General features: G+C 41.3%; 1 protein-coding gene across 1 annotated transcript in view; it reads left to right on the top strand.

The window, feature by feature from the left end:
* The window catches only part of LOC120917243 (PRKC apoptosis WT1 regulator protein-like), a 54,392-nt gene that overhangs the window by 20,871 nt on the left and 7,091 nt on the right, over positions 1 to 26,430 (top strand). The window contains exons 5-6 of the mRNA XM_040328391.1: positions 7,866 to 7,953; positions 13,779 to 13,883. Coding sequence (XP_040184325.1) covers positions 7,866 to 7,953; positions 13,779 to 13,883 — 193 coding nt within the window. The remainder of the gene's footprint in view (positions 1 to 7,865; positions 7,954 to 13,778; positions 13,884 to 26,430) is intronic.

Here is a 26,430-nt window from a genome sequence, read left to right as displayed (position 1 = left end):
ATCTCTTGTACTCTATAAGATTTCTCTCGTTCAGCCTCTCGTGCTGAAGGAAGGATATCTATTGACTTAAATAGCATGACTGGAGAAATCTGCTCTACCTGCTTTTGTATTTTAAAAGCCTACACCAATGGCTGTTAGAATACCCAAACAGTAGCTGTTCAGCCAACAATTTAGCACCCAGCTTCTTCGACTTTAATTTCCAAGGATGTCGGGTGTGCGGGTGCTGAAAGGGCCACCCATGGCTTAAATTTAATCTGCTTCATCCTGATCCAGCCAAAATTTGCTATGTATGTTGCCAGCTTAAGGGTGATGCTTTCCATTATTCTTAGACCATACTTTGACGTTAAAGAGCTGAGGTCTCTATATCTCTGAGCAGCTTTTGATTCAAGTAGAGCGATTATTAGGATATTGATTTACTCCTTCTAATCTAGGGAGGATTGAGTTGGAAGGGAAAGTAGAGGGGGATGTGAAAGAAATGGTGTGTATGGGTGCTACAGAGAACCTGAAAAGAATAGCAAAAGGGAGTGAAAAAAATTATAATAAAAAGGTGGGGGGGGGGGCTATGTACAGCCCAGGGGTAGTGGTGTCCTTAGATGCTTAAAAAGCTTTTGATTCTATTGACTGGATCTACCTCTGGGCTGTCCTTCGTAAATTTGGGTTTGGTTCCTAACTAATCCCTATCTAACTGGTCCCTAATTTGGTTTTATTGCCTAACTACATATACTCTCTACTTGGCCTGTGCGGCCAAGGAGTGTACTAACAATTCTTTGTCCGCTCCCTTTCCTCTGTCTAGGGGGATGAAGCAGGCCTGTCCCATTTCCCCCATCCTGTTTGCTCTTACTTGGAGCCTTCGGCCATCCAACTTTGTGCTGCAGACTTGGTGAAAGGAATTGAAGTGGGTGGGACTGAAGAAAAATTGTCCTTGTATGCTGACAATACTCTCCTATATCCTAGCAACACATCCTCCTCACTACAGGCCACTTTGCAGATAAGTGACAAGTTTAGCACCTTCTCTGGAATTAGAGTTAAATGGGACAAATCTCTAAATTTCCCTTAGCCCTTCTTATCCCAAACCGGCTACGGACACCATGCCTTGCTGGGTGGATGGGTTAAGATACCTTGGGATACAGGTTGTGAGCTTCTTGGCGACTTACTGTATATGGATCTTAACCTATCTCCTTTACTTAGGCTGTTCTCCCAGGAATGTGCATCTTGGAAATGACTCCCACTTACTCCAAGAGACAGGGTTAATCTTATCAAGATGGTTTACTTACCAAAATGTCCATATTATTGCAAAAATACCCCAGTACCCATACCAAACACATTTTTCAATAAATTGGCCAGCATCGCCTTGTCCTTTGTGTGGGCTGGGTAAGTTCCATGATGTTCCCTGGTTTTCAGTGACCTAGCAATACATCTGCAGATACCCTAGAGCAGTGGCTCTCAACCTTTCTAGTGCTGTGACCCCTTGATAAAATTTCCCAAGTTGTGGGGACCCCTAACAGTAAAATTATTTTCGTAGCATGGGTTTTCAGCACCCAAGGCAAGACAAGTGATTTGCGCCCCTAACCCATAAACATTTAGCGCTCCTTGAGTCCCTTCCACTCGTACAATATTAAAACCCCTAATGGTACATTTAAGGATGTACCACTCTTTCTCTTTGTTCTCCTTTTATCTCTCTCTATTCTAATTTTTTTTCTTGTTCTTTCTCTTATTCCTTCTCTCCCATTTTCTTTGTTCCTCCCCTTCTTTTCCTCTCCTTTCCATGTATTCTCTATTTTAATTCCTTACTCCTTGGTGGTGGTGGGGGGGGGGGATGGGATGAGTGGCAGTGCTGGAGGAAGACTGGGAGAGCGTTGTGGGCTTCAGGAACAGCCCAGGATTCAGTGACCGCTGGCAAATCATCATTTGACCCCCGAGGGGGTCTTGCCCCCAGGTTGAGAACCACTGCCCTAGAGGCAGTCCTCTTAGGGTTGTATGGTACTTTAGGTCATTTTGATTTCAAGGGCCCCAGGTCTGATCCAGCTGTTACCACTCCAATGAGGACAACCCTTTTAGTGTTGCATAATGCAAGGGCAAAATACTGTTCTCCTCTAACCTTTTTGCCACATATCCCCCTAAAGGGTAATCCTAAAATTTTTCACCTGCACAATATCAAAGGTCTGTGGCTGTTGGCTGTTTGTTGAGTGGTTGGCCTGAAGAATATTACTGTATGTCATACAGGAGACTGATGGTATTCTCTGATCTCAGGGCCAAATATCATCTTCCTAATAGTATGTTCTTCAGGTATTTGCAGTTGCAGAAATTTGCAGACATGCAGTCCAGTTGCAATACCCCTCCCCTCTTACTTCAATGTCTAACCACATTGATGCTCATCTCAAACATGGTGGGGAAACTGTTTTTCTCTTTGTGCCTTAGACTCTCCCTGGCCTATGCCACTAACTCAGCTCATACCTATCAAAAGTGAAACACTGACTTGCCAGATCTGGGTGAAGAAGAATATAAGATCTGCACCAGCCATTATGATCTCCACTAGAGACCGGTTTATACACCTGAAATTTCTCCATAGAACTTATTTTACCTCTCAATGGCTGGCTGCTATTTCCTATTGGACTAATTTTTCTTGTACAAGTTGCCACTCCCCTGTAGGCCCCCTCCTACACATGGTATGGACATGCCCCTCCATCAGATCTTTTTGGTCAGCAGTAGTGGCTAAACTGTGTGACTCAACCATCGGTTTGGACCAGGGCCGTCTTAATAGCATCATGGGCCCCTACAATGGAGACAGCACAGGTCAACAGACATCAAGTAGGTAGGAGGCAGACAAGCGGAGCTTCCCCTTTTGGGTGGAGCTCTGCATTAACTACATGAACAATCATTCTGTACAGCAAAGAAACAGTGGGGAAAATACTACGAACATAAAGTAACAAAGCTGTCCTGTGCATATAATATATCTGCTAGATTGATGCCCCCCAGCACTCTGACTCCTCTACACCCCAGATATCCCCCCAGCACTCTGACCCCTTTACACCCCAGATATTCCCCCATCACTCTGACCCCTCTACACCCCAGATATCCCCCCAGCACTCTGGACCCTCTACACCCCAGATATTCCCCCCAGCACTCTGACCCCTCTACACCTCAGATATCCCCCCAGCACTGACTCCCACTCCAACTCCTACCCCGCAGCTTTCGAGTCCTGAGCATTCAAGCTGCATTGGGGTGGGGTCAGAGCATCACTGGCGCTCTGGCCCTGCCCCTCCCTGCTGGCTGTGAAATAATAGGCATTATTCTGCACAGCATGACGCACCGCTGCCAGCCTGCCTCCTCTGTGTATCCATCACTCTCAGTGCCATCATGGGGCCCCCAATTTTGGGACAACGTGGGCTCAAGGACCAGCTGCTTTGAAGAAAGTGCAGGGGCCCCCATGCAGCTGGGGCCCCTGGGCAGTGCCCAGGTGTGCCCTCTCATTAAGACAGCCCTGGTTTGGACCACAAAATACTCCTGTTGGACATCTTAGAGAGAGTAGATTTAGGTCATCATGTTAAAGTGGTTGTAAATCTCAGTCATGGAATCTGAGCAAAGCACTTTTATCTGTAGTGTTTACCTATCTTTTGCCAAAGTGTAGTTTCTCTCTGGTGCTTCATTCTTCTGTTATCAGCATGAGTCACTTCTGAGAAGTTTTCTGGACACATGAGATACATTTGTGTGGGGAGGGAGGAGGGGGTGGGGAGCTCAGCAGACAGAGTGTCTATTCAGAACACAGTTCTTCTGCTGTGTGGAGGGGGTGTGTGTGCCTTTCCTCCAATCAGCTCTCACACACTGTTAATGCAGCCTCTATGCCCCCTCCTTTGTGCTCATGACAGATGAACAAAGATTTTAACACTTTTCTTCCATTTTGAAGGGGTGTTGGGAAGAGAAGACTGTAGATAAACAAGTAATATCTATGTAGGAGGATTTGTTTAATCTCTGTGTATCATCTGAGGCTGATCAGTTCACTGGGTATATGTGAGGGTTTACAACCACTTTAAGTTGTTTATTTTCTTTTCTGCTTTTTTATGCCCAAAGAAAGATTCTTTTAAAGCGACCTCACCCTCCTACTCTGACCTCATAGTGTGACGTGATTGATAACGCTTAAGCGACTTATAAATGAACCTACGCAAGTAGGAACTGCCCTAAAGAGTTTGATCAGATATGATCAACTATAGATAGACGCCTGGGCTTCTAGATATCTCATTTATACAAGGCTGTGAAAACATACTGCCTAGAGGCTCTTTATCTAGTGGATATCGCAACATTCTATTTCTGTGTTACCTTTCTCATCTTTCTTCTCCATCCCCTATTCCCTTTGCACCCTTCTACCTCTCTACCTTTCCGCAGCTCTGACGATGTACTGATGTCACCTCACAATTTTCCATGAAGATTGTCTCTTTCTGTACTTGTCTTACATGGCTTCAGATATGTCTTCTCATAGCTTGTACTTCACCATTTTGGTTAAAACATTTATTAAAGCTTTTTAGGCGTAGCCCTCTCACAAGTGATTTTGGACATAGTTAAGGTGGTCTCAATGTCTCCCCCGTTGTTAACAATTGCATAATATGCTGCATTGTTTATATTTGTCTGATCTATTTTCTCACTAAACATTTTCTACAAAAAAAAAAAATGTGATGTGCAGGTTTCTTCTACATTTTTTACTGGTGATCCTGCCAGGAACTCACACCCTGTTCCAGGGTAACTACTGTATTGTATATAGGATGAGCAGGGTTGTCAACCTAGGACAACCCTTTTCTTTTTTATATTAAATAGACCATAAGGGGGAAATTAAGAGAGATGTATTGTTAGAGTTTACATACACTTATAGGTAAAAGACGATTGCACAGTTAAAGGTGAGGTTCGGCCAAATTTTTTTTTAAAAAGCCAGCTGTTAAGACCGGCAGTGGGTATGGTACTGCGGCCTTCTTTCCATCCCTCAATCGCCGAGCATAAGTGATTATCGCTACCACAGGAGGTAGAGGGATAGTGGAGATGAATGCAGTTTCCAGGATGATTCTTCCCAATGGTTAGAATATTCCCCCAAACATGAGCCAAGACTTCATGAAGGTACCAGGCATAGCATCGCTTTATTGAGAGACAGGTTCTTATATACACCAAAAAGAATACTTGCAGTAATCGGATGCACAATGACACACTCCACCCACAACATCATACAATTGTTTACTAACGAGCCCCCCTCAATACACCTCTTTTAGGAGACAGACGTTCTGTCTCCGATATATTCCACATGAGCTAATTGCTAGTCATTTACCCAGACGAGGTGACTCGGAGATAAGCTCTTCTCACCTGCTAAACAATACACATCTCATCAATAGAAATTCACACAATGAACGGTTCTTGACGGCCAGACCAAGGTTCATTTACATGACACAGCAGACAACATTACCACAGCAAGCTTTTATAGTACACCCGCCCTCTCTCTGCCTGGGAGATATTGAGATCAGTTAAGGAATAAACCAATTATCTCCAGGCAGAGAGCAAACAATTTTCCCAAAAGTTGGAACACCCCTTTCCACACAAGGTATCCCTACCATTACATATGCCCTGATAGCCCCGATCTGGGGGTCCAACAGATCCAAATTTCACCCAGATCGGTCTAGGGGTTCTTAACCACTTAAGGACCACCGCATGTACATATACGTCCACAATATGGCACGTACAGGCACATGGGCGTATAGGTACGTCCTCGCCTATTAGCGGGTGGGGGGTCCGATCGGGACCCCCCCCGCTACATGCGGTGGTCGGGTCCGCTCGGGGAGCGATCCGGGACCACGGCGCGGCTATTTGTTTATAGCCGCTCCGTCGCGATCGCTCCCCGGAGCTGAAGAACGAGGAGAGCCGTGTGTAAACACGGCTTCCCCGTCCTTCACTATGGCGGCGCATCGATCGCGTCATTCCCTTTATAGGGAAGACACGATCGATGACGTCATTCCTACAGCCACACCCCCAAACAGTTGTAAACACATACTAGGTGCACCCTAACTCCTACAGCGCCACCTGTGGTTAACTCCCAAACTGCAACTGTCATTTTCACAATAAAGAATGCAATTTAAATGCATTTTTTGCTGTGAAAATGACAATGGTCCCAAAAATGTGTCAAAATTGTCCGAAGTGTCCGCCATAATGTCGCAGTCACGAAAAAAATTGCTGATCGCCGCCATTAGTAGTAAAAAAAAAATAAAAAATAAAAATGCAATAAAACTATCCCCTATTTTGTAAACACTATAAATTTTGCGCAAACCAATCGATAAACGCTTATTGCGATTTTTTTTACTAAAAATAGGTAGAAGAATACGTATCGGCCTAAACTGAGGAAAAAAAATGTTTTTATATATGTTTTTGGGGGATATTTATTACAGCAAAAAGTAAAAAATATTGCTTTTTTTTCAAAATTGTCGCTCTATTTTTGTTTATAGCGCAAAAACTAAAAACCGCAGATGTGATCAAATACCACCAAAAGAAAGCTCTATTTGTGGGGAAAAAAGGACGCCAATTTTGTTTGGGAGCCACGTCGCACGACCGCGCAATTGTCTGTTAAAGCGACGCAGTCCCGAACTGTAAAAACACCTTGGGTCTTTAGGCTGCATATTGGTCCGGGGCTTAAGTGGTTAAAAAACAAACCGGACCTATGAGAAAATACAGAATAACGTCTATTTTCTTCACACCAGCAGCTACAAATACGGCAGCTGCTGACTTTTAAAAAATGGACACTTACCTGTCCAGCGCGCCCGCGATGTCAGCAGCCGAGGCTGAGCAATTGTGCGGCCCTCCGCTGCTTCCGCCGCTATCCTCGGTGAGGGAATCAGGAATTGAAGCCTTGCGGCTTCACTGCCCGATTCTCTACTGCGCATGCGCGAGGATCGCGGGGTGCCATCACTGGTCCCCGCTCTCTCCTGGGAACAGCGGGGGGATGGCGTGCCAGGCTGGATTCCCCACGGGGATCCGAACCCGGAAGTGGTGCAAATACCTGTCTCAGACAGGTATCTGCACCCCCATCCCCCCTGAAAGGTGTCAAATGTGACACCAGAGGGGGGGAGGGAGCCAAAAAGCGGAGGTTCACTTTTCGTGTGAACCTCCGCTTTAAAATACATATGTGTGAACTGTGTGGCATTAGGTAGTTTGTATAGTTTTTATCACTACCATTTTTATTCCCAGCTTAAATGCAGATGTGCAGGAAATTGCAGGGGGTGAACACAAAGACAAATATTATTATGATACTATGGACAAATGCAAAAATGATATATATATATATATATATATATATATATATATATATATATATATATATATATATATATATATAATTTTTGCATTTGTCCATAGTATCATAATAATATTTGTATTATATATATATAAATAAGTAAATAAATAATATATATATATATATATATATATATATATATATATATATATATATATATATATATACACCGCAGTCTGTAATTAGCATTAACACAATGCTTTTTGTTGAATCCCACTCTAGTATAATTGTGTTACCCGTCGAGCCTGCCAGTAGATCCATTTATTTTTCACTTCCTATAAAAGGGTAACAACACTGTTCACTTTACAGTGCAATCATCATAGTATTGTCACGAAAATTACAATTAACCTCATACAGTTATCGGAAAACTATATTTTTTACTGGTCCTTGAGGAAAGAAACAAAACAAAACAAAAAACATAATTAGATCAAATGGAGGGTGATTTACATTTGCCTACATTTTATTCATGTTAACTTTGGCACTCTAAAGCCCCCCAAAAGCTTTCCCATGTGTTCCTGGAACACACATGTAATCTGCTGTATCATTTCAGGACAGATGTTCATGCACTTGGTTCTGCTCCAGACAGTAGGGATAACAACCTGAAAGAAAGGCAGTCATGGATGGAGGAACTGCAGAAGGTATGAGCCTGGGGCTTTGATAACCTTAGAAAGAAAAATTGGGGTGGTTCTGCACTAAATGGCTAGGCATTTTTTATTTTGATGGGAACTGCTACCCCTACTAACAGCTACCTAAGTAAAGTATACAGTGAGGATTGATTACGGTAGTAGGTGTAGCGCTGTTCTATTGCTATAAATGAATGTGTCCTTTTAATAGGTGAAATATTTGTGCTCAATAAGGTCGTATGTATATTGTTATAATCATTCCTGAAATGTGTACCAAGTATTCTTAATCCACAAGTAAAATTAATAATAAGTGAAACAGAAATCAACAGACCTCAAACCATGTGCAAAAAAAGCAAACCGTATTGCTAATAAAGTGACTGGTGCTCTTTTAAACAGCGGATCAATCTTTTATATATGCAAACAAATTGTTGGTTTCTAGTATGTAATAGGTATTCCTCGGACATACATCAAGTGCTTATATTCCTCAAAATGTAAAATTTTAAATAAAGATGAAAGTAAAAAAAAAAATTCAAACCAAATATGGACATTCAAACATGTGCAAAATAAGTGGAAAATAATTATAAATAAAGTGACTGGTGCTCTTTTTGTTAAACAGTTGATCAATCTTTGATATATGCAGACAAATTATCAATCCTTGATATGTATACAGATAGACCTTATTTAAATATTCAGTGAATCAGGTGACAGGTGCTCTTCAAATGATCATAAATTCAAGCTTGTGTTCGTGCTTCCCCCTGTGGTGCCGCACTTGCAGTTTATGGGGCAGATCCACAGAGATCTGCACCCGCGCAGCGTATCAGAGATACGCTTCGCCGCCGTGCCTTACCTGGCTTTAGTTCGAATCCTTAAAGATTTTGCGCCGTAAGTTACGGCGGTGTAGTCTATCTCTGGCGGTGGAATTCAAATCGGCGATTAGGGGGCGTGTTTCATTTAAATGAAGCGCGTCCCCGCGCCAAATGAACTGCGCATGCGCCGTCCCGAAATTTCCCACCGTGCATTGCGCTAAATGACGTCGCAAGGACGTCTTTTTTTTTTAACATAGACGTGACTTACGTACATTCCGATTCACGGACGACTTACGCAAACAAAAAAAAAAAATTTAAATTAAACGCAGGAACGACGGCCATACTTAACATAGCAAGTCTAACTATACGCAACGAAATAGCAGCTTTAACTATACGCCGAAAAAAGCCGACTAGAGACGCTGTAAAAAAATGCGCCGGCCACTCATACGTTCGTGGATCGTCGGAAATAGCTAATTTGCATACCCAACGCGGAAAACGACGGGAATGCCACCCAGCGGACGCCGAAGAATTGCATCTTAGATCCGAAGGCGTACGAAGACGTACACCTGTCGGATCTAACCCAGAAGCCGTCGTATCTTGTTTTGAGGATTCAAAACAACAATACGACGCAGGAAATTTGAAAGTACGCCGGCGTATCAGTAGATACACCGGCGTACTCGCTCTGTGGATCTACCTAGTAGACATGTGCACTCTGAAATATTTTGTTTCGGAATTTCGTTTTCGTCTGAAAAATTTATTAATTTAGTTACTCCCGAAATTCGTTTTTATTTATTTTGTTTTATTAAAAAATGCATTCGTCCGAAAATCCGAATGAATTAAGGTCGAATCTGTCATTGAAGGATTATGGTGTCCGTCGAATGTTCTAAGAAGATTCGATGGAGCAGCTAAACTGTACGACACCACACTTGTACATTTCCGGTCGAATGTTTCGCCTACAAGCTATTGTATGACACTAGTAATAATTATATTTATAAAATAATTATTACTAGTCAACCAACATTCAAATTCTTCTATAGCCTATGGGCCAAGCATTTGACCGGAAATGTAGCGTCGTACAGTTTAGCTGCTTGTCGAATCTTCTTAGAACTTTTCGACAGACACCATAATCTTTCAATGACAGATTTGACGTTTGTATGTTCGCTGCTTCATCGAATCTTCGTCGTTCATGTCGAATGGTCTACCCCATCACTGTCTCTATAATGTCCAATTTTTTCTCTCTATGTCGAATCATTCCTCTCTATGTAGAATAATCTTGAACTAATAGAGTTAAGTTTAGGTAGATTTGATAGACACAGATTGCTATTGTCAGCGTCATGTCGAATCTCCTATATATATATATATATATATATATGTATATATATATATATATATATCGAAATGTTGTAGCAACGAAAACAGAAATAAAGCATTTTTGTATATCTTTCGGATTTTGTATTCTGTGTGTTTGTTTTCGTTTGTTAAAACGATAACGAAAATACCCGAAATTCAGACGAAAATGCACATGTCTACAGTATAGCATATCCCAGATCCTCACCGCTATGTGACTCTCCTTTCCTTCCTCTTTTAAAAGCTCAGCCCCTCATCCACTTGCAGAGAAAAGATTTCATCCCATTGCATAATAGTGTTTTATATCCTTTTATTTAGATTATTTAGTTTATGCAGTTGGAAAGGTACCCCCAAATTTTCAATGTTCAGAATGCATTTAAAATCAGGAAGTCTGGGATGGCATGCGCTCCACGTCTTCAAACAGAAAGTGACACAATGATACCGGAAACTCCGCACCATATTTCTCGTCAGCCCGACGTCATCAGGAGTGGCAGCTTTGAAGGTCCATCTATATTTGGTTTGGAATTTTTACTTTCATCTTTATTTTAAATTTTACATTTTGAGGAATTGAGCACTTGATTTATGTCTTAAGAATAACAATTACAAATATAAATAAGGCCCAATTAGCTGCTTACATACTAGTGACTAACAATTCCTTTGCATGTATCAAAGATTGATCAGGTGTTCACAATACAGTTCGCTTTTTTGCACACGGTTTAAGGTCTATTGATTTCTGTTTCATTTATTAAAAATTTTACTTGTGGATTAAGAATACTTCATACACATTTCAGGAATGATTATTACAATATAAAAACGACCTTATTGAGCACAAATATTTCACCCATTAAAAATACACATTAATTTATAGCAATAGAACAGCGCCACACCTACTACCCCAATCAATCTTCCCTTTGATAACCTTAAATAGTAGGTGTACTTTTAGAGAAAGTACATTTACAGTGGCGGAAATACATTTTTGATTCCCTGCAGACTTTGTAAGTTTGTCCACTTACAAAGAAATGAATGGTCTATAATTGTTATCATATGTGTATTTTAACTAATAAAGACAGACTATCAACCAAAAATCCAGAAAAAACACATGATACAAATGTTATAAATTGAGTTGCAGTTCAGTGAGTAAAATAAGCATTTAATCCCCAAGCAAAACATGACTTAGTTCTTGGTGGAGAAACCCTTGTTGGCAAGCAGAGGTAAGACGTTTCTTGTACTTGGTTTCAAGGTTTACACATATCTCAGGAGGGATTTTGGTCCACTTTTCTTTATAGATCTTCCCTCCATACATTTTCTATAGGATTAAGGTCTGGAGACTGGCTAGGCCACTCACGTGCTTCTTCTTGAGCTACTCCTTTGTTGCCTTGGCGGTATGTTGTGGGTCATTGTCATACTGGTAGAGCCATCCACAACCCATCTTCAGTGTTCTGGTTGAGAGAAGAAGGTTCTCATCCAAGATTTTACAAAACATGACCCCATCCATTAGCCCCTCAATGAGGCCAAGTGGGCCTATACCTTTAGCAGAAAAACAGCTCCAAGTCAAAATGTTTCCATCTCCGTGCTTGACTGTAGGCATGGTGTTCTTGGGGTCATAGTCAGCATTTTTCTTCAACTAAACACGGTGAGTCGAGTTAATGCCAAAGAGCTCACTTTTGGTCTCATCTGACCACAGCATTTTCTCCCAATCCTTCTCCAAAGCATTTAGATGTTCATTGGCAAACTTCAGATGGGCCTGTACATGTGCCTTCATGAGGAGGGTGACTGCAGAATTTCAATCCATGGCAACGTATTGTGTTACCAATAGTTTGTTTGGTGACTGTGGTCCAACTGCCTTGAGATCATTCACAAGCTCCTCCCGTGTAGTTCTGGACTGATTCCTGACTTTTCTCATGATCATCCTTACTCCACGAGGCAACATTTTGCATGGAGCGCCAGACCGAGGATGATTGATGGTTATTTTGTATTTCTTTCCGTCTGCAAATAATCGCTCCAACAGTTGTCTCCGTCTCACCAAGTTTCTTACTGGTGGTCTTGTAGCCCGTTCCAGCCTCGTGTAGGTCTAAAATTTTGTCTCTGATGTCCTTTGACAGCTCTTTGGTCTAGCCCATGATGGTGAGGTGTGAATTGAAGAAAGCTTCTGTGTCTTTTCTACACATAACGAGTTGTGTACCACATGTGCACATATTGTAGCCAGAATTATTGTTGGTTGGTAGGGGATGAAATATGTATTTTACTCACTGAACTGGAACTTAATTTATGATATTTGTATTGTGTGTTTTTTTTTTTCTGGATTTTTGGTGGATATTCTGGGGGTAATCCACAAAGATCCGGCGTAACGTAAATTTTACCATTTAAGTTACACTGCCTTAAAATTTCTACCTAAGTGCCCGATCCACAAAGCACTTACCTAGAAATTTTTGGCTGTGTAACTTAAATTCCGCCGGCGCAAGGTGTTCCTCTTTTCATGGGGGCGATTCCCATTTAAATTAGGCGCGCTCCCGCGCCGGCCGTACTGCGCATGCTCGTGATGTAATTTCCCCGACGTGCATAGCGCGAAATTACGTTACGCCGAGCTTTGTGGATTGCGACGGGTCAATAAAGTTGCGTCGGGAAAAAAAAAGATACGGCGCGAAAAAAAAATTCAAAAAAAATCGCGTCGCTGGACAGAAGGGTCTGTTTTTACAAGGTGTAAACAGTTTACACTTTGTAAAAGCAGCCCTAATTTTGCGTTTGCAAACTAAAACTTATGGAGAAAAAACGAAGCGTAAAAGCTTCGTGGATCTCCGTAAGTGCTAATTTGCATACCCGAGGCGGCATTTCGACACAAAATGCCCCCAGCGGCGGATGCGGTACTGCATCCTAAGATCCGGCAGTGTAAGTCCCTTACACATGTCGGATCTTCTGCCTAACTATGGGAAACTGATTCTGTGGATCAGTTCCATAGTTAGAAACAGGGATACGACGGCGTAACAGCAGTTACGCCGGCGTATCTCTTTTGAGGATTTGGCCCTAAATTTATGATATTTGTATTGTGTGTTTTTTTTTTTCTGGATTTTTGGTGGATATTCTGTCTCTATCAGTTAAAATACACATATGATAACAATTATAGACCCTTCATTCTTTGTAAGCGGGCAAACTTTCAAAATTATTGTCGCCACTGTACCTACCCTGCAATCTGTAGAAATTGGAAGCAGGATAGTCAGATCATGTAATGATATTTTATAAGATGGTTTCAGCATGTTTTTTTAAGTAAGTGAAGTAGGGGTAAGGGTACATTTACAACAGCAAATTCACCCTGCTTAGATGTGAGAACCCTAGTGGGGTATAGCTGCTAGAACTGGCAGCCTCCAAATGCTTACAATAGGCTGCCTCTCGCAGCCAATCACGGGAACCCCTGCTGTGGTTCTCGCAGCTAGTTGGATGGACCCTAATAAATACTTATACTGGGGGCTTTTTTGCTGAAATAAGGTACTGTATGGGAACCTTGATTTCTGCTTTAACTTTCAAAAGGCAGTTAATAAATCAAGTCAACTTTATTTCAAAACATGAACTTTATTTATTGTGAATATTAAGAGGCAAGCCATGTTTTATCAGTAGCACCTGTGTTCGCTTCAGGTTGTGTAATGGGAATCGCAGAGCTGATTGGTGCTGTGAGCTGTGTTTGTGTTTTATTAGGCAGTTAGAGGACAGAGACAAGATAATCTAATATTGACCTCCCAGCTGAATGACAAGGAGGGATCGCTGCTCCAGCTGCAAATAGAACTGAAGACCTTGACTCAGGTGAGAATTCTGTAAAACCAAGTTTGGAAACATATAGGCATCAAACCCCCCCAAAAACTGTGTTTTTTTCCCATGCTTCTTCACTCTGCTACTTCAGCCATTAGAAGTAAAGGAAATGTTTGATACTTCCGGGTATGAAAAAGCATGTGAGTCCCTACCATGTAGGTGATTGGCCCAGCTTGGTCACATGGTCCTTAGCTGGAGCTTATAATGGGCTTATTTCTGTACTCTTGGTGGCAGAATGAGACAGCGAGGAAGCAAAAGAGATTTATTGTCATGGGAATGCATGCGATTTTACATGTCACTGCAACAGACAGATTGGAACCAAGTCTCAAGAAGGTCAGAGAACACTACAGGAGCACTAGAATGTGAATTTGTCAGAGATTTGGACACATTGTATAAGGTGGTAGAGTGACTTTTCACAACGATTTAAGGAATTCTTTTTCACTGCAGGAATAATTACCAACACAGATATTGTGACATAAATTACCAACCACAAAATAAATAGTACTTAAATAATTAATGGTATACGCAAAAAAAAAATTATATACACTGAGCAAAATTATAAACGCAACACGTTTGTGTTTGCCCCTATTTATCATAAGCTGAACTCAAAGATCTATGACTTTTTCTATGTACACAAAAGGCCTATTTCTCTCAAATAATGTTCAGAAATATGTGTTAGTGAGCACTTCTCCTTTGCTGAGATAATCCATCCATCTCACAGGTGTGGCATATCAAGATGCTGATTAGACAGCATGATTATTGCACAGGTGTGCCTCAAGCCCCATACACACTATGGCCCAGATTCACAGAAAGCAAAGCGCACATTACGCCGCCATAGAGCAAACACTGTACGCTACGCCAACGTAGCGCGGAGAGGCAAGCATTGCATTCAGCAAGCCAGTGTTCCCAACGTTGCACCAGCGTGGTGTGGGTTTCGAAGGCGCACGCCGGCGTAGGTGGAAGTGGGCGTGAATGAGGTGTGAGCCCATGCAAATGATGGGTCGAGCGCCAGACAGGTACGTATCACGAACTGCGCATTTGCCGTGACGTGGATGCATGCACAGCACCCCCCTGCGCCTGCTCACAACCACGTCGGCACAACTGCCTAAGCAACGCCGGATCACTGCGTACGTCGTGAACATAACGTACGCCCAGCCAGGCACACGTCCAACGCACAATACGCCGGCTTGTGTTCCCTGGTGCAGACCTGTGCATGTCTGTTGCCGGGTTGTACCTCATTTATGGGGAATAACTTTACGCCGGACGTACAACTTACGCGCATCTCGCGTAGCATGCGCCAGGCACACGCACGTTCGTGAATCGGCGTATTTCCCTCATTTGCATGTTTGAGTGGCTAATCAATGGGAGCAGCCCCATGCATCCAGCCCATATGTGCGCCCACCCTACGCCGGCGTGTGCAAGCTACGTCGGCAGGGTATAGCCTGTTTTTGGGCGTGTGTTGGTTTGTGGGTCTGGCGCACACATACGCCTGCGCACATTTGCATCTACGTCGGCGCAACGTGCTATACGTCGGCATAAGTGGTTTGTGAATCTGGGCCTATCAGTTTTCCTGCAGGTTTTTCTCTTCAGGTTTACCAAAACCATCTAATATGAGATCAAACCTTAAGGCCTCGTACAGACGAGAGGATTTCCGCTGGAAACGGTCCGCCGGACCGTTTTCAGCGGACATTCCTCCTCCGGATTTTGATCTGATGGCTTGTACACACCATCAGATCAAAATCCCCGAGGAAAACATACACGGTGACGTGCCGCGCCGATGACGCGGCGACGTGCGCGACCCTGGAAGGTAAATACTTCCACGCATGCGTCGAATCACTTCGACGCATGCGAGGGATGGGGATCGGGCGGACTTATCCGGTGAGTCTGTACAGACGACCGGATAAGTCCGAAGGACAGATTCCAGCGGATAGATTTCTTAGCATGCTAAGAAATTTTTATCCGCTGAAAATCCGTCGGCTGGATTTTTATCCGCTGGAAAATGTCCACTCGGGCCTACACACGACCGGATCTGTCTGCTGGAACTGATCCACGGATCAATCCCAGCGGATAGATCCGGTCATGTGTACGGACGGGGCCTAAGGCCCCATACACACGAGAGGATTTATCCGCAGATACGGTCCAGCGGACCGTTTCCACGGATAAATCCTCTCAAAGAAATCCGCTGATTTCGATGGGATGGAGTGTACACACCATCCCATTGAAATCCGCGCGGAAATCCTCTGCCGATGACGTGTCGCGCCGTCGCCGCGATTATGACGCGGCGACGGGCGCGACGCTGTCATATAAGGAATTCCACGCATGCGTCAAATCATTACGACGCGTGCGGGGAATCCCTTTGGACGGATGGATCCGGTAAGTCTGTACAGACGAGCGGATCCATCCGTTGGAATGGATTCCAGCAGATGGATATGTTGTGCAGCACAACAAATATTCGATCTGCTGGAATCCATCCCAGAGGAGATTTCTCCGCGGAAACAGATCCGCTGGCGTGTACACACCATAGGATCTATCCGCAGAAACCCATTTGCTGGGATTTATCTGCGGATAGATTCTATCGTGTGTACGGGGCCTAAGAGTTTCAATTTGTATGCAATCAGGCAGGCCCTTGCACTACATGGTTTTGGTAAACCTGAAGAGAAAAACCTGCAGGAAAACTGATAGTTTGTATGGAGCTTTAGGCTGACCACAATAAAAGGCTACTCTAAAATGTGCAGTTTTACTGTATTGGGGGGTTTTGGGGGGTGTGACCATCATTTTCCTCACGCAGTGCAGCACATCTCCTTTGCATAGAGTTGATCAGGTTGTTGATTGTGGCCTGTGGAATGTTGGTCCATTCTTCTTCAATGGCAGTGCAAAGTTGCTGGATATTGGCAGGAACTGCAACACGCTGTCGTATACGGCGATCCAGAGCATCCCAAACATGCTCAATGGGTGACATGTCTGGTGAGTATGCTGGCCATGCAAGAACTGGGATGTTTTCAGCTTCCAGGAATTGTGTACAGATCCTTGCAACATGGGGCCATGCATTATCATGCTGCAACATGAGGTGATGGTCATGGATGAATGGAACAACAATGGGCCTCAGGATCTCATCATGGTATCTCTGTGCATTTAAAATGCCATTAATAAAATGCACCTGTGTTCATTGTTCATAGCATACACATGGCCATACCATAACCCCATGGCCACTCGATCCACAACGTTTATATCAGCAAACTGCTCACCCACACAACGCCATACACGCTGTCTGCCATCTGCCCTGTACAGTGAAAACCCGGGATTCATTCCTGAAGAGGAAATCTTTCCAAAGTGCCAGACGCCATTGAATGTGAGAATTTGCCCACTCAAGTCGGTTACGATGACGAACTGCGGTCAGGTTGAGACCCTGATGAAAACAACGAGCATGCAGATGAGCTTCCCTGAGATGGTTTCTGACAGTTTGTGTAGAAATTCTTTGGTTATGCAAACCGATTGTTGCAGCAGCTGTCTGGGTGGCTGGTGGCAGACGATCTTGGAGGTGAAGATGCTGGATGTGGAGGTCCTGGGCTGGTGTGGTTACACGTGGTCTGAGGTTGTGAGGCCGGTTGGATGTACTGCCAAATTCTCTGAAATGCCTTTGAAGACGGCTTATGGTAGAGAAATTAACATTCAATTCAAGGGCAACAGCTTTGGTGGACATTCCTGCAGTCAGAATGCTAATTGCACGCTCCCTCAAAAAATGTTGCACATTTTAGAATGGCCTTTTATTGTGGCCAGCCTAAGGCACACCTATGCAATAATCATGCTGTCTAATCAGCATCTTAGGATGCCACACCTGTGAGGTGTATGGATTATCTTGGCAAAGGAGAAGTGCTCACTTAGGGCTCTTTCACACGGAGCGGACCGTTTCTGGGTCCGCTCCGTGTGTCCGCCAAAGCTCAGCGGGGATCCCTGCAGAGCTGTCGGTGGATAGGGCAGTCCCCGCACACAGTGCAGAGACCGCCCTGTCTCTGCTCCGCTCTCCCCTATGGGGGATTGGCTGCAGACGGACCGTCTGTCCGTCTGCATCCGATCCGTTCCGCCGAACGGAAGAAAAATAGGGTTTCTTCCGTCCGGAAAAGCGGATCCCGACTGACGCGGACGCTAGCGGATGCTCCATCCGCTAACGGACGCGATCCCATAGGGATTCATTACAAGTCCGTTAACGGACTTGTAATGAGCGGACGAACGGTCCGCTAGTGTGAAAGGACCCTTACACAGATTTAGACATATTTGAGAAAATAGGCATTTTGTGTACATAGAAAAAGCCATAGATATTTGAGTTCAGCTCATGATAAATTGGGGCAAACACAAAAGTGTTACGTTTATAATTTTGCTCAGTGTATATAGACTTTTTTAGTATTACTTATTATTCACAGTCATACTTTGTTTTTATGGCAAAGTGTACATACCTCCCAACTTTTTGAGATGGGAATGAGGGACACCTATCAGCAAAAGTATGCAGGCATAGGGCATGCCCATTGCCACGCCCCCTTAAAAGAGAATTGTACGAAAAAAACAAGATTGGTTATACCCACAAGTTCTCTTTTTACCACTACTATTCCTTTATATTGGCTGTTGGAATTTACAAAGGCAGCAATTTAGAAATCAGATGAAAGGTTTAGTGATGGAAAACACTTTTTGATAGATAAAAAGTGCATTTTATATACAACTCTATAGATCAGACCAAAATGAGGGACAAATGAGGAGGAAAGAGGGACATTGCTCCAAATCAGGGACAGCCCCTCGAAATCAGGGACAGTTGGGAGCTATGGAGTGTATACCATTAATTATTTAAGTACTATTTATTTTGTGCTTGGTAATATTGTCTAGAGATTGTAGTTAATTTTATCCTGCCAGTAAAGCATGGCTTACTGGGGAAGAACAATTCACACCAGGCCACAAACACTGTCCATCCAACATTTACCTTTGGTAATGCTAAAACAGGGTTTGTCAAATTATACTTACCCATCCCCTGCAGATCTGCATTTAGGCTGGGAGTAAGGAAAATCAGTAATATTTTTAGAATTTGCTCTATCCTTTAGACCAGGGGTTTCCAACTGCGGCCTATGGGTCAGATCTGGCCTGAAATAATAATTTATCTGGCCTTCGGCTTGAGTCATTGGCATGTCCTTAAAGTGCAAAGGACAATTGAGGAATTCGATCAGCTGAGGCTGCCTGTGGTCTCTTCTCCAACCAAATGTAAGAGGGATACTGATGAAGACGGTGATGTACAGGGGGACTCTGATGGGGTCCTGATGTAAGGAGGGACTCTGATGTATGGGCGTTCCTGATGGGGACCCTGATGTAGGGGGGGGACTCTAATGGGGAACCTGATGTAAGGGGCACTCTGATGGGGACCCTGAGGTATATGTAGGGGGGGCTTTGATGTAAGGGGACTGTGATGGGGACCCTGATGTAGATGTAAAGGGGGGGGGGCCCTGATGTAAGGGGACTGTGATGGGGACCCTGATGTAGATGTAGGGGAGCTCTGATGTAGGGGGACTGTGATTGGGACTCTGGTGAAAGGAGAGGATTCTGATATAATGGGGAACTCTGACATAAGGGGGGCTGTGATGGGTATCCTGGTTTAAGGGTCGACTCTGATTGAGTCTCTGATGTAAGGGGGGACATTGTTGGGGACTGTAATTTAAAAGGGGAATCATTTATTTCTAAAAAAAAAAAAATTCAGCTTGCAAATTTGAGTAAAATGTATTATGTGGCCCTCGTACTGAAAAGTTTGGAGACCCATGCTCCAGACAGAAGCAAAGAAACGGTACCATGGCCACTATCATGGGCTTATTACAAACCTTAGCTTAGTCTGATATTGTCTCATCAAATCAAAGGAAGTAGGGTAGAATAGTGCAGCACAGCAAGGCCTGGAGGTAAATTTAAATGCTACAATATACAAGTATATTTAAAATTTTCAGTATTACCGGAGTTTAACTTTTGCCTAAAAAAGTACCGTATGTGTTCATGTCTTCACAAACTCCAGACCTTGCTGTCTCAAACTGTTCTAGCCTAATATAAAATGCTATTTTGTTTAAATTGAAGACAACTCTGGAGTTTATTCTATTAATGCCATTAAAATGATTTCCCTATGCCAAGTTTCATATTTAATTGTAATTTCAACTAAACTGGGTGCGCTGTTCCTTTGAAATTCAAAAGTGCTTATTTAGTAACAAAGATTATAAAAGTGAATAAAACAAAAAACAAAAAAGTCAAATATATGTATAATGTCCATACAGATGTATACATATCCTGGTGAAAAGTCAAAAATCAAGATGGAAAATCCAAAAGGATAATGCCTTGTACACACACGCGCGGAATTTCAGACGGAAAAACCCAGACGGAAGCTTTTCTTCGGAAATTCCGTCCCTGTGTATGCCCCATCGGACTTTTCCGTCGGACATTCCAACGGAATTAGATAGAGAACATGTTCTCAATTTATTTAATTTTTTTCAATCGGAATTTCCATTTGTCGGCATGCAATTCCAGCAGACTAAAAACCACACATGCTCAGAATCAAGTCGACGCATACTCGGAAGCATTGAACTTCATTTTTGTCGGCTCGTCGTAGTGTTGTACGTCACCGCGTTCTTGGTGGTCGGAATTTAGTGTGACCGTGTGTATGAAAGACAGCTTGAGCGGAATTCCGTCAGAGAAACTCGACGGGCAAAACACATCGTTTTGCTCGTCGAGTTCCTTGTGAAGCCGCCGAGCCAAATTTTCCCATTGCCCAACGAGGAAATAGAGAACATGTTCTCTTTTTGGCCCGACGAGATACTCGTCGGTTTCCTCGGCGAAAAGTGTACACACGACCGGGTTTCTCGGCAGAATACGTCTCCCATCGAGTTTCTTGCTGAATTCTGCAGAGAAAACCGGTCGTGTGTATGGGGCCTCAGAGTTTATTCCGACGGGAAAACCGGTCGCGTGTACAGGGCATTAGAAGACACACTTCAAAGTGTGAGACGAAGAGCATTCAGTGCGGCAGGAATAAAGGGTGCCAATCAATCACACTACCTACAGTACAAGTAATGTAAACTCCTTACCAGAGATCTCTAAGTGGGATCAGTGTCTCTGGTAAGGAGTTTACATTACAAGTAGGTAGTGTGATTGATTGGCACCCTTTATTCCTGCTGCACTGAATGCTCTTCGTCTCACACTTTGAAGTGTGTCTTCTTATCCCTTGGGGTTTTCTCCAGTATATGTATCCATCTGTATGGACATTATACACATATTCAATTTTTTTTTGCTTTTATTCAGTTTTATAATCTTTGTCACTAAATAACACGCTCTTGTATATGCTTTTGTATTTGAATTGTGGATACCGTATTTATCGGGGTATTGCGCGCTCCGGCGTATACCGCACACCCCTAATATTGACCCTAAATTCCTGTAAAAAAAACATTTTATTACATTTTACTACTTCATCGGCGGCCTTGTCCGGTCCGGCGTCCGTCTGCGGCCTCGGTGGTGTCCTCCCGGCTTCTCCCGCGCTGTCTCCGTGTCGAATCCCCGCTTCCCACGCTCAGTTTGAACGCCTCCGCCGACATATACCGAGCGCAGGACACTCGGGTATATTCGGCCACGCTCGGCTTCTCACGCATAAACATCACAGAGCGTGACTACGAGCGAAGCCGAGCCTGGCCGAATGTACCCGAGTGTACTGCGCTCGGTATATGTCGGCTCAGGCATTCAAACTAAGCGCAGGAAGCAGGTATCGGCGTATATCGCGCACCCACGATTTTCCCCTTATTTTGAGGGGAAAAAAGTGCGCGGTATACGCCGATAAATACGGTATGTACATTTATCCATCTTTATGGATATATACACTTTATGGCCCGGATTCACATACATCGGCGCATATTTATGCGCATATTTGCAATAAGGCGGCCAGTGTAAATATGCGCCCACGATACGCCGGCGTAGGAAAGTTACGTTGGTCGGATGAAGCCTATTTTCAGGCGTATCTAGTTCTGTGGGCACGACGCACAGATACAACGGCGCATACCATAGTTACACTTACGTAGCGTATATCGAGATACGTCAGCGTAAGTGCTTTGTGAATCCGGGCCTATATGTTTATTTTTGTTTTAGGTTGAGTGTTAGGTATCATAAAATACATATACTTTATGGCTTGAGTGTCTTTTGACACGTCTAAAATAATACTTAACTGCACTATTGCTTTTTTATTGAATGTTTATTTACTTATCTTTTAATCAGGTCATTTTTATTGAATGGTTTTTGCAATTTACTACAAGACTGAGACACAGAAAACATTTCCACTAAATTTGCGGGAATACAAAACAGACATTTTGAGAAAAAATAAATAAAAAAATTCAAGTTAAATATGCGATTTCCAGATATACAAACATTTTCATGTGAAGCCAATAAAGCAGTGGGTTGACAATGACAATCCTCATGTGCCGTATTAGTAACAATTGAAATAACAATAACCTATACTCAATTTTAAAGGATCACTAAAGGAATATATTTTTTTAGCTAAATAGCTTCCTTTACCTTACTGCAGTACTGGTTTCATGTCCTCATTGTTCGTTTTTGCTTTGAAGTAGCTGTAATTCTGCTGTGATCTCCACACTTCCTGCTTGTCTGGCTCCTTATGAAAAATCTCATGGGAGCTTCTCACTGTGGTCCAAGCTGTGTGTCTAAAACTCCTCAGAACCAATCAGATTCATTTTAAAAACAAAACACTGCCCTGGATTTTTTTGTTTTTGTTCTGTGGGTCTCTTTACTTCACAGAAACATGAAACCAGTTTAAAAACGAAAGTGAAACTGCAGGTACATTATATGATTGAATTTAATCTATTTTTAATCATTTTTAAAAGGAATCAGTTAACTTTTATGTCTCTATACCCTGTAAACAGTAATTTCAGCCAATTTTTTTTTTCCTTTAGTGACCCTTTAAGTATAGGAAGGTGTAATGTGCAAACATTTATCCCAAATCAGGGACCTACACTACTTCTACCTCTCCGCAGTATTATCTGCAAGCATGGTAGAGTGTGTAGACAGATTGAAGTCCAGCCATCGCGACCACATTTAAAAAAAAAATTTGGGGCATTTCCTATCTTTGTATGTCAGTCATTTTTTTTTTATTATTATTTATTTATTTTTAGATTGTATGCACTAAGCTTACACTAGTGGTACCTTCTCATGGTATAGTAATAGTATATGGTACAGTGGAATCTTGGTTTACGAATAACGCGGTTAACGAGCATTTTGAAAGACGAGCAACTTTTGAAAAAAATAATTTGACTCGAGTGTTGTCTCACAAATGGAGCAGAATTCAAGCTAATGGGGTGTGCATACAATAAGATTATACAGTGGAACCTTGGATTACGAGCATAATCCGTTCCAGGAGAATGCTCGTAATCCAAAGCACACGTATATCAAAGCGAGTTTCCCCATAGAAATCAATGAAAACAAAAATAATAAGTTCCGTATTGACTTCAATGGCATGCAATACTGCATGTGGCCAGAGGTGCGGAGGTGCCGGTGACGCTCAGAACGGTTCGGAGCCATTCGGAAATAGTCTGAATCATTTAGAAATACTCGGAAATACTCCATTCCCAGGTGTTTCCGAGGTCATTCGAGCTGTCCCCAAACATTTTCGAGGCTCTCCAGTGCCCCCCCAATCCAAGGCTCCGCTGTATTAGACATGTGCATTTCGTTTCGTTACGAATTCGAATTCGGCCAAATTTTTCATTATTCGGAAATTCGTATTCATCCGAATTTCCGAATTACAAAATTAACGAATTTAAACAAATTCGAAAAAACGCGAACGAAACTCGAATTCGAATCGAATTCGAAAACAAATTTGAATCGAATTTAAAAACAAATTTGAATCAAATTTGAAAAAATAGAAATCGATTTTCCAAAAACTACAATAAAATAGAATATAAAACAATAAAGCAATAGAATCAAAAAGAATAGAATAGAAGTTAATAGTATGTAATAAAATAGAACATGACAGTCTTCCGAAATTCGAATAGTATAAATTTGAATTCTAGAATAGATTGGAAAATAATTAAAATTTATGGAAACTAAAATATAAAAGGATAGAAAAACAATAGAACAGAATAGAATCAATTATAATATATATTATATTTTATTCTATTCTCTTGTTTTTCTTTTCTATTCCATTCTAATCTTTTCTATTCGAATTTGAATTCATTTTATACGAAATTCGAATTTCTTATTGAATGAAATCGAATTTGAAGAGAAAAGATTATAAAAGATTAGTTTCTTTTTAGAATTTGAAACATTTTTTACCGAATTCCTAAAAAGTCGATCAAATTTGAAAATTTTTATTAGATTAGAAAAAATCTACTGCATTCGAAAAAATTCGACCGCATTTGAAAAAAATCTACCAAATTAGAAAAAAATACCGCCTTTGAAAAAAATCTACTAAATTAGAAAAAAATTCCACATTCAAATTTTTTTTACATATAACCATTTTCCAAAATTCGAATTTCATATAGAATGAAATCGAACTGGAATAGAAAAGATTAGAATAGAATAGAAAATAATATAAAAGTTTCATAAACTAGAAAAACAATAGAACAGAATTGAATCAATTATAATATATATTATATTTTATTCTATTCTCTTGTTTTTCTTTTCTATTCCATTCTAATCTTTTCTATTCGAATTTAAATTAATTTATACAAAATTCGAATTTCTTGAAATCGAATTTGAATAGAAAAGATTATAAAAGATTAGTTTCATATTAGAATTTGAAAAAATTTTGACCGAATTCCTAAAAAGTCGATCAAATCTGAAAATTTTTATTAGATCTACTGCATTAGAAAAAAATTCTACCACATTTGAAAAAAATCTACTAAATTAGAAAAGACTACCGATTCAAAATTTTTATTACATATAACCATTTTCCAAAATTCGAATTTCATATAGAATGAAATCGAATTGCAATAGAAAAGATTAGAATAGAATATATTATTTTTTTTCTATTCTGTTCTATTGTTTTTCTATGCTTTTCTTTTCTATTATTTTCTATTCTAATCTTTTCTATTGGAATTCGATTTCATTGTATACGAAAGTCGAATTTCAGAAGATGTTATAAATAAATAAATATATATATATATATATATATATATATATATATATATATATATATATATATATATATATATATACATAATCTCTCTATATATAGAGATATATAAAATATTTTTTTTCTGTTCTGTGCTATTGTTTTTCTATACTATTCTTTTCTAGTATTTTCTAGTATTTTCGATTCTATTTTAATCTTTTCTATTCAAATTCGATTTCATTCTATACAAATTTTGAATTTCAGGAAATGGTTATATATAGTTTTGTTTAAATGTGGTAGCATTATTTCTAATTTGATAATTTTTTTCGAATTCAGTAGATTTGTTTTCCAATGCGTTAGAATTATTTTGAATGCGGTAGAGTTTTTTCGAATACGAAATGAATCCCGAAAACGAATGTAATGAATGCAACAAACTTAACTAAACAAATTTAATGAAAAAACTAATCGAAACGAAACACATTTTTTCATCCTGCACATGTCTACGCTGTATAACTTTATTGTATTCACATTAGCACTTTTTATGGGACAGCGCACCTGCTTTAGTCGAAATCGCTTTTTTACGTCTAGTATCTGTGCAATGGATGCAGCAGTCCCAATTTATATTTTATTTGCTAGTGCAGGGAATTCATTTGGTTTGTCTTTATTATTAAATTGTCAACAATTGTAAAAAAATTGGTTTATCTGAGGCCTGTAATTGTAGTAACTAGTTTGTCTGTGTTGCTCTTTGCAGCGTATGATAATGTCAGTAGACAAAACCAGCATATTGCTAAATTCAGAGCTAACTGAACAGAGCTTGGAGCATCCCAAATACAGTAACTGAACGCAAAGTTTAAATGATACCAAATATTCAACTGTCTTACCTAAAGGCTGGCTAGATGATTCATGTAATTGTTAGGAATCATAGCAGTCACTGTTAGCCTAACTTCTAAAGGTTTTTCTATATTGTATGAGGCTTTGTATTTCTGGGCCTCCTGCCAGATTGAAGGATAATCTGTAAGGGAAGATCAGCATCCAGGCTGGCCGCTGGAGCAGGCAGTCTGCGGGGTCCTTACCATATATAGACCAGAGCGGTCTGGGTGCTAATTTTAGCAAAAACGCAGAAGCTTACCGGTACCTTTTAAATCAAGGTCATTGTGATTAAAGTTTAATTGTTTAATTAAAGAAAAAAAGTAGCAGCTTTTATCTGAGCTATTGTCTAAACAACGGCTGCTCTGATTTATTAGAAGAAAAGCTCTAATAAAGATAAAATGAAGAGATCTATCTATCTGTCTATCTACACTAGATTACAAACAGTATTGGGACGCCTGCCTTTACACGCACACTTAACCACTTAAGGACCGGACCAATATGCTGCTAAATGACCCAAGGGGTTTTTGCTATTCGGCACTGCGTCGCTTTAACAGACAA

Source organism: Rana temporaria, chromosome 11 (genome assembly GCF_905171775.1).
Source record: "Rana temporaria chromosome 11, aRanTem1.1, whole genome shotgun sequence".
NCBI classification, from domain to species: domain Eukaryota; kingdom Metazoa; phylum Chordata; class Amphibia; order Anura; family Ranidae; genus Rana; species Rana temporaria.
This window is presented reverse-complemented; position numbering and strand designations above follow the sequence as displayed.